The 9,305-nt window shown below is 34.1% G+C and overlaps 1 protein-coding gene across 1 annotated transcript in view; it reads left to right on the forward strand.

The window, feature by feature from the left end:
• LOC139192420 (toll/interleukin-1 receptor-like protein) overlaps positions 1-7,497 on the forward strand; it is a 16,260-nt gene extending 8,763 nt beyond the window's left edge. The window contains exon 3 of the mRNA XM_070814522.1: positions 7,309-7,497. Within this exon, the coding sequence (XP_070670623.1) occupies positions 7,309-7,312 (4 nt within the window). The 3' untranslated portion in view covers positions 7,313-7,497. The remainder of the gene's footprint in view (positions 1-7,308) is intronic.
• The last annotated feature ends 1,808 nt before the right edge of the window (positions 7,498-9,305 follow it).

Raw genomic sequence — 9,305 nt, forward strand, 5'->3', positions numbered from 1 at the left:
GGTATGTGTTTAAGCTTGGTTCCGGAACAATTTCTTGGTGTAGCAAGAGACAGCCGACGGTATCATTATCAACCACTGAAGCTGAGTATAGAGCAGCAGCAATGGCAGCTCAAGAGAATGCATGGCTGGTACAGTTGATGAGTGATCTACATCTACCAGTAGATTATCCAGTACCATTGTACTGTGATAACCAATCGGCAATTCGCTTGGCGGAAAATCCAGTCTTTCATGCAAGAACTAAACATGTGGAGGTACATTATCATTTCATTAGAGAGAAGGTCTTGCAAGAAGAGATTGAGATGAGACAAATCAATACAGATGAACAAGTTGCGGACTTGTTCACTAAAGGTTTGAGTTAGACTTAGCAGTTTTTGACACGACACGGTGACATGACACGAAAATGACACGAAAATAATAGGTTTCGAGTCAACACGATAACTTATCGGGTCACTATCGGGTGACCCGTTAAGAACCCGTTAATAACGGGTTCTTAACAGGTATACACGCGGGTAACACGTGGGTAACCCGTTTCGACCCGTTAAGAAAAAAAATTATTTTAATAATTTTAAAGTTTAATTACTAAAAGATTTATTATAAAATACAATAGTCATATTAATATATACAATATATTCTATATTAAATATATAGTTTTGTATTATCGTTCTATATAAATTATAAAAAAAAAAAAAAAAAAGTTGTAGTCATTATTTATTTTTATTATGAGAGTTTCTTATTATCATTACTAGGATAAATTTTACATAACATATTCTTGTTCAAAATTAAAATATACTAGTATAGTATTTGTATATGCAAGAACTAAGAAGACATACATACAAGTATGAAAAATGTGAAAGAATATATAAACACTTGTGATTTATCATTATTCCTCTACGAATAGATAATTGTTACACTTATATTATCGTTTAGATTTTTTAAATCCTTCAAACCCTCATGAATAATGTTTTTTATTTGAGGGCAAAATTAATAAAATTAATAATAATTATTTTAGAAGTGTAAAAAATGTAAAAATATATATATATACAATCACTCATATATAAAAAAATGTAAATGCTTTAAATTAAAGATCAAATTTATTCATTACATTCTTATAGGGTCGAAGAGTGTATATGTACAAAATCATCAAAATCAAAGCTAAAATAACCGTTAAATTGTAATTTTTCGTTTATAACCGTCGAAAACTTTTGTTCCGTTACGTAATCTCTGAATGTTTGTTTTTTACGATATTTTAATTTTGCAATCTCGTAATGTGTAAAAATAAGTTTGACAGTTGGATCGTTGAAAAAAGTTTCGTAGAATGCATATTGCATCAAAACGGTAGATTAAACAAACACTTCGAGTTAATATTATACTTCTATTAAGTATAAAATAAGTTTTTGTAGTATCCACTAGTGTAAATACTTTAAATTAAAGATCAAATTTATTCATTACATTCTTATAGGGTCGAGGAGTGTATCTGTAAAAAATCATCAAAATCGGAGATAAAATAACCGTTAAATTTTGATTTTTCGTTTATAACCATCGAAAAGTTTTGTTCCATTACGTAATCTCTGAATGTTTGTTTTTTATGATTTTTTATGTATGCGATCTCAGAATGTGTACAAATAAGTTTGATGGTTGGATCGTTGAAAAAAGTTTTGTAGAATGCATATTGCGTCAAAACAGTAGATTAAACAAACACTTAGAGTTAATATTATACTTCTATTAAGTATAAAATAAGTTTTTGTGGTATCCACTAGTGTAAATACTTTAAATTAAAGATCAAATTTATTCATTACATTCTTATAGGGTCAAGGAGTGTATCTGTAAAAAATCATCAAAATCGGAGATAAAATAACCGTTAAATTGTGATTTTTCGTTTATAACCGTCAAAAACTTTTGTTCCATTACGTAATCTCTGAATGTTTGTTTTTTACGATTTTTTACGTATGCGATCTCGGAATGTGTACAAATACGTTTGACGGTTGGATCATTGAAAAAAGTTTCGTAGAATGCATATTGCGTCAAAACGGTAGATTAAACAAACACTTAGAGTTAATATTATACTTCTATTAAGTATAAAATAAGTTTTTGTAGTATCCACTAGTGTAAATACTTTAATTAAAGATCAAATTTATTCATTACATTCTTATAGGGTCGAGGAGTGTATCTGTAAAAAATCATCAAAATCGGAGATAAAATAACCGTTAAATTGTGATTTTTCGTTTATAACCGTCGAAAACTTTTGTTCCATTACGTAATCTCTGAATGTTTGTTTTTTACGATTTTTTACGTATGCGATCTCGGAATGTGTACAAATAAGTTTGACGGTTGGATCGTTGAAAAAAGTTTCGTAGAATGCATATTGCGTCAAAACGGTAGATTAAACAAACACTTAGAGTTAATATTATACTTCTATTAAGTATAAAATAAGTTTTTGTGGTATCCACTATTGTAAATACTTTAAATTAAAGATCAAATTTATTCATTACATTCTTATAGGGTCGAGGAGTGTATCTGTAAAAATTCATCAAAATCGGAGCTAAAATAACCGTTAAATTGTGATTTTTTGTTTATAACCGTCGAAAACTTTTGTTCCGTTACGTAATCTCTGAATGTTTGTTTTTTACGATTTTTTACGTATGCAATCTTGGAATGTGTACAAATAAGTTTGACGGTTGGATCGTTGAAAAAAGTTTTTGGACCGCCAGCAATAGATAGTTTTGTAGTAGTGAAACCTTAAATTTATTTAACCATCGATTGTCATTTACGCTTTATTCTTCTTATTGAATTTCATTTTTAAAATTTTATTTTTTGAAAACATGATCATCTGGCGGATGTAAGAAGATGATATCACGTTTCGATATTTACGATTAACTGAAATATGAGTCAATGTCATATAATTTGTAGAAACTTTATAAACATCAAGCAATATTTTCACTAACCGTAAAACTCTAAATATAATATCAACAATCCAAACCGTTCATCTACCTGCACCCTCTAATAGATCATGTTTTCAAAAAAGAAAATCTGAAAAAACGAAATTTGATGAGAACAATGAAGCATAAATGTAAACAACAATCAACGGTTACATTTTGATCTATGAATTATATGATTATAGTGGCGAATTTCGAAGTTAAGCTCTTCATGAAAGTTATAAAGCTTGTCATTACGAGTGTTTATATATTTTTTTCTATATTTTTTTACACTTCTACATTAATTAAAAAACTATTAAAGACTTTAGGTAAGCGAAAATATACTTAAAACAAAATTGTGTTTTTATGTTTTGGATGTGATAATATGGAATATATATACTTATTTAGTATGATGTTTTTCATTTGATTATTTATTGGTTTAAAATATATTTTCCTTAACGGGTAACGGGTCGGGTCATATTACCTGTTAATATTATCGGGTCGATTTCGGGTCGGGTCATTTTACCCGTTTATTTTAACGGGTGTTACACGACACGACACGACCCGTTAAGATATCAGGTATGACACGAAAACGACACGAACACGGAAAACACGACACGAATGCCAAGTCTAGTTTGAGTACTGGCAAGTTTGAAAAGTTTCGTCATCAACTCAGCATGGAGAAAAGAATGAGCTGGTGTTGAGGGGGAGTGTTAAAAGAGCCCAACCCCAGCCCATTCCACACAAATCCAAGCACCAAAGTCGGCGCAGCATGCAGACATGTCAATATGCTAGATAATTCTAGCATTATCTTATTAAGTCGGTGGATGTGTGTGTATAATCATGTGCTAGAAAGCTCTAGCAGCTTGTACAATTGTGTGGCTGCCATGCAAAGCCCAAAGGCGATGGGCAATTGTAGTCGGCAAACACCACCTATAAATAGGTGTGTGATGTTGTGAAAGCAATCAACAAACAAGAAAGAAGTAATCAAGCAAGCAAGCAACCAAGTGAGAGTGAGAAGTAAGAGTAGTCTTGTGAGGAGGAGTGTGAGTGATTTAGAGTTTGTCTCTAGAAAGTGAGTGAGTGTCATTGCTTCTAAAGTGTGTCTTTATGTCCTTTTGAGTGTTGTAATATTTTGTGTGTGTAATACAAGTAATTTGTTTACTTGTGTACTCTAAGTTTTTCCTCAACAATTGCAGCCAATGTATTCTACTGTGATGGATCGCAGGCAATCTGGACTGAGTTACGCGAATGTTTCTCCTAGGTAAACAACGTTCAACTCTTCCATATTGAGAATGAAATGCATGATTATGTTCAATTCTTCAACACATGATGAACTTTCAGGTAAGGCTTTCTGTTTCTCTTCTCAGGGTAAGAAAGCCACATGGATCCTCGATAGCGGGGCGACTGATCATATCGTTTGTAGCCCTAAATTACTTACAACTTGGAAAGCTGTTAAAAATAAGACAGTGGAATTACCAGATGGCTCCCTTGCTAATGTTACACATGTTGATGAACCACAAATCAGAAACTCAAACTCATCTCACTAATTTCATTAGCATGGTTGAAACACAATTTTCTTCCAAAATTAAGGTTGTGCGTAGTGATAATGGCCCTGAATTCACAGTGAAAACCTATTACTTGTCCAAAGGTATTCTTCACCAAACTAGTTGCATTCATACCCCACAACAAAACGGAGTCGCTGAACACAAACATACACTTACTCAACATGGCACGAGCTTTGCTTTTTCAAGCCCACCTTCCTAAACAGTTTTGGGGGGACTCCATTTTAACTGCAACTTATCTCATAAATCGCACACCCACACCAGTTTTGAAGGGTAAAACACCTTATCAGCGGTTGTTCAATGTCACACCTACTTACTCACATTTAAGGATATTTAGGTGTTTGTGTTTTACTTCCACTCATGCTCAAAAGCCATCCAAATTTGATGCACGTGCAACTAGGTGCATTTTTCTTGGTTAGCCTTATGTGAAAAAGGGATATCAAGTATATGATATAGAACTTCGCAAGGTGTTTGTGTCTCGGGACGTCACTTTCTTCGAACATGAATTTCCCTTTAAACACACTTCCGCTGCCAATAAGAGTCCTACAATTTCCTCTCCCATGGACCCCACCTTTGATGATGATCCTGTCACACCCATACCACAAAACAACACCGATACTTCTCCTCTAGAAAATCCTAAACCAATTACTACCGAAATCGAAACACCATCTTCTGTTTCTTCACAACCAATGCTTCCTCCACATCCTCCAACACCTCTTATGCATCGCCATTCTAATCGACCAACCACACGGCCTGCCTTCCTCCAAGATTTTCATGTGGAAGCAACCCTCCCATCAAGGCTTGGACAGTCATTCGCCTCTAGCGTGGTCACCAAATCAAGTACCCCATATTCTCTATCCCAAGTTCTTTGCTATGATCGATTGTCATCTTCACATAGAGCTTTCACCACATCATTAACTGTTGTCAAATAACCAACTAGTTTCTTACAGGCCATGAAAGATTCTCGTTGGCGTCAAGCTATGCATGATGAGATTAAAGCATTGCAAGCGAATCAAACATGGACCCTTGTTCATCTGCCACGGGACAAGAAACCTATTGGGTGTAAATGGGTTTACAAAGTGAAGCTCAAACCTGATGGGACTGTTGAGCATTACAAAGCTCGTTTGGTTGCCAAAGGTTATAGCCAAATTGAAGGACTCAATTATCGAGAGACTTTTGCACCGGTTGCTAAACTGACTACTGTGCGTCTCCTACTTAGTGTTGCCGCCATTCAAGGATGGCATCTTCATCAACTTGATGTCAACAATGCATTCTTGCATGGTGACCTTGATGAGAATATTTACATGTCTCTACCACCTGGATTCAGACGAAAGGGGGAGACTCAAGTGTGCAAACTTAACAAATCATTAAATGGTTTGAAACAAGCTTCCAGGCAGTGGTTTTTGAAAAGTTATTGAATATTTTGAAAAGTTATTCACCAAATATTTTCTCTTGAATTGTAATTAATATAAAATGCATTATGATTTGATTTCTAGCTGGTTAGGGGTTTTACCATTGTGATTGGCTGCTTGCTTTACAACTTCTGTTTGTTTTACTGTTTCCTGAGCTTTTCAATAAATAAATCTGGCTCTTTTCAATTTATACGATAAGACGGTAAGGGTGTGTTTGTTAGGGATGATTGGGTTGGATAGGATAATTGCTAGATTCAAGGAATATCCAAGTTGAAGGTAGAAGACAAGTTACTCATGAAGGAAAGTTGTCCATTCGAATACCCGCAAAAAGGTAGGATTAGATGGGGTAACTTTCCTCTCTGATCATCGTCTTCAACATTCGACTTCGACAAATTTGGGAGTTGCGTTCCATTTTCCCCTTGAATATGCCTTGAATCTAGTGAGTTATGCTACCCAAGCTAATCCTCCCTAACAAACGCACCCAAACAGTTTCCACGAGCGGTTTTCTTGACAAAACTTTCTTTTAGCACCGTGGAGGTAAGGGGGGTGTATTCAATTGAGAATGTGAGAGATTTTAATGGATTTATAAATCCATGGATTTTTATGGAGTTTAATTGATTTGTAGAGATTCCATATAAAATTTTGATTCAATTCCCTCGAAATCTCATAGGAAGAGGTGAGATTTGTGAATGCTTAAAATACACTACGAAATCTCTTCAATTCCCTCTAATTCCTCAACTTTCTCAAATTCTTTAAAATCAATTTCTAATTGAATACACCTGGAATGTTATAAACTTCTTTAAAATCTTAATTGAATACACCTAGATTTATAAGGATTTTAATAAACTATTTTAAAATTCTAATTGAATACACCTAGAATTTCAGAGAATCACTTAAAATCATGATTGAATACCCCTAGATTCATTAAAAGAATTAAAATCCCCTAAAATCCCAATTGAATACACCCCCCTAAATCTATGATATCCAACGAGGAGGAATTGTACCAATACTTGTGGATGCAGTCTATCTGTAGTGACTTGAAGTTCTATCTTAACTTCACATCTTGTTTGTTCCCTTGGCTTATGCATATGAGATTTTTTTGCATTAGGTTCTTGAAACAAGGAAATATAACCGAAAACAGAAGTTTCAATCTTTTTCTGTCAACATAACTAGTTAAAGGAAATCGATTTGTCTCTATGTTAGGTGGTCTTAGAAACAGTGGCTTAAGAGGTATAAGATTTGTCTCTGTATTTCTCTCCACATCAAAGCATTCTTTATATTTAAGATCAATTAAGTGTCGAATTATATCTTTTGAGGTGAAACTGTGGATGCCAATTAAGGTAGCTTATGCATATGAGATTCGTTAAACAAGGAAACATGACCTTAAACAGAAATTGCCGTCTTTTTCTTTAAACACAGGTAATGGAAGGAAATTTTGACACTTTCAGCTATCTTAGGTGGTCTTTACAAACAGTTGCTTAGGAGGTATATGATTCGTCTCTATCTTTATTTCTTTCCTTACAAAACCGTTCTTTGTATTAAAATCGATTACCATGATTCCATCTTGTGTCTCTACTTGGCATAAATTACATCTACTTCTTTTGAACAGTTTGAAAGACTTGCCAGTTATATCTACTTCTTTTGAATTGAAACTGTGGATGATGATAAAGGAGGTTGAATGTTAGATTTCAGTTTGTGGATTTTTCAATGAATTGCTCCTGGTGCTTATTTACCTGATCAACCTTTCAATTGTACTTTTGTTATCAGAGGCTTGCCATGTTACCATAAATTTGAATTTGGGCTATGATGATGTGCATCGTAATCGCTAGGTGATGAATCTGACGGGTATATTGAATCCATTTTTTAATTGCTGTCATGGGAACCGGGTGTGGTAATCTGAGGTCACATTCACTAGTTATGACCTTACTCAGAGCATTCTCTTCCAGCTATCCTTTTTTATTCTTCATACATATTTCCTCCTATATGCCTTATCCATAAAAGCGGACACCTCCGGTTGTTTATAGCCAAAAGTTCTGTAATTGATGCAACACCTTTCACTACATCAGTGTCAAACCGACACAGAAGAGTACATGGATTTTAAGGCCTCCTAGTCAAGTTGAATTTTCCACATTTGGAGCATGTAAGCTGTCCTTTTCGTAGCATTTGCATTCTGAAAGCTGGTATACGTTTACATCATGAATTATACTCGGAATTCTGCGGTTTCAAGTGACCACAGGTTTTTGTGGTTTGCGGCCTCAGATTACGGATTGACTTGAACACTTGTGGTTTTGGTTCACCAGATCACGAAAAGAATGCAAAGGAATGACTTCACAAGGACTAGAGATTTAAATGACTTCACAAGCTCTTGACCTCTTCATGCATACGGTGGTTCTGCATAATTGTTGAGAAAGTCTACTTATGTGGAAGAATGGTCAAAGTTTTAAATTTCAATTCAGGTTTTTCCTAGAACATGCCAATGCATATTATAATTTCCTTGACCAGGTCCGCGTGGAAGATGGCAAGGAAACTGCTTCGCATATTGTCAAGTCGAGAAAAGAGGCCTTATCATAAGTTCATAACACAAGAGATGGATCAGTCGTTGACATTTAATCTCTCAGCAGCTCATCCTTTTTAGTAATCGAACGATCATGGATTCAACGACCAATGAAGGAGCCTCTTCCTCTTCGTCTTCTTCTTACATCCATTCATGGACACAGTGGCGAAGCTAGAAATTTTCAGAGGGAGGGGCGAAATTTAAAAGCGTAAACCGTTCAAAGCAATGTAGCTTACCTTTTAGATAGTACACAATATTAATATCGTTCATTATTTATCAATATAAACAAATTACAATTGTTGCCAATGAGGTTTCATGCTACGAAAATGTCACATCTAGGCTCATTACCAATAAAAGAAAAAACATCTCTCTCAATTAAATCTTAAGGATGAAATTTAGCAAAACAAATTATTTTTTGTTGTTGGTCAAAAGATGCAAAATTATTTACCGAATTCAAATATGCCCTACAAAGAAGCAACTCAATGTTTATCTCATTGAAGCGATCATTCAATTCTTTGAGTTGCATATGAAGGACCTGAAAATAGAGGTCCACACGATAGTAATGGAAGTTTATAAGTCTTTGAGCTTTATGTTTTGATTTTCTGAGTATAAAATGCAAATCCTCAATATTAGGAACATTAATATTATTTTTCTCACAAATTTTTATACATTATGAAACAAATTCTCAAAGTAATCATCTCTCAAGGATTGAAAAAAAAATGAAATAATTTAAATTCTGGAAACATAACAAGAATTAAAAAAGACCAATAGTAAGCATCAACCTCTTGTTTTTCTTTAGTCTAAACAAATGAAAGAGAGGAAAGAGAATTGAAATGGTGGAAACAATAATCAATTAAAAGCA

This window comes from Malus domestica, chromosome 15 (assembly GCF_042453785.1).
Source record: "Malus domestica chromosome 15, GDT2T_hap1".
Lineage (NCBI taxonomy): Eukaryota > Viridiplantae > Streptophyta > Magnoliopsida > Rosales > Rosaceae > Malus > Malus domestica.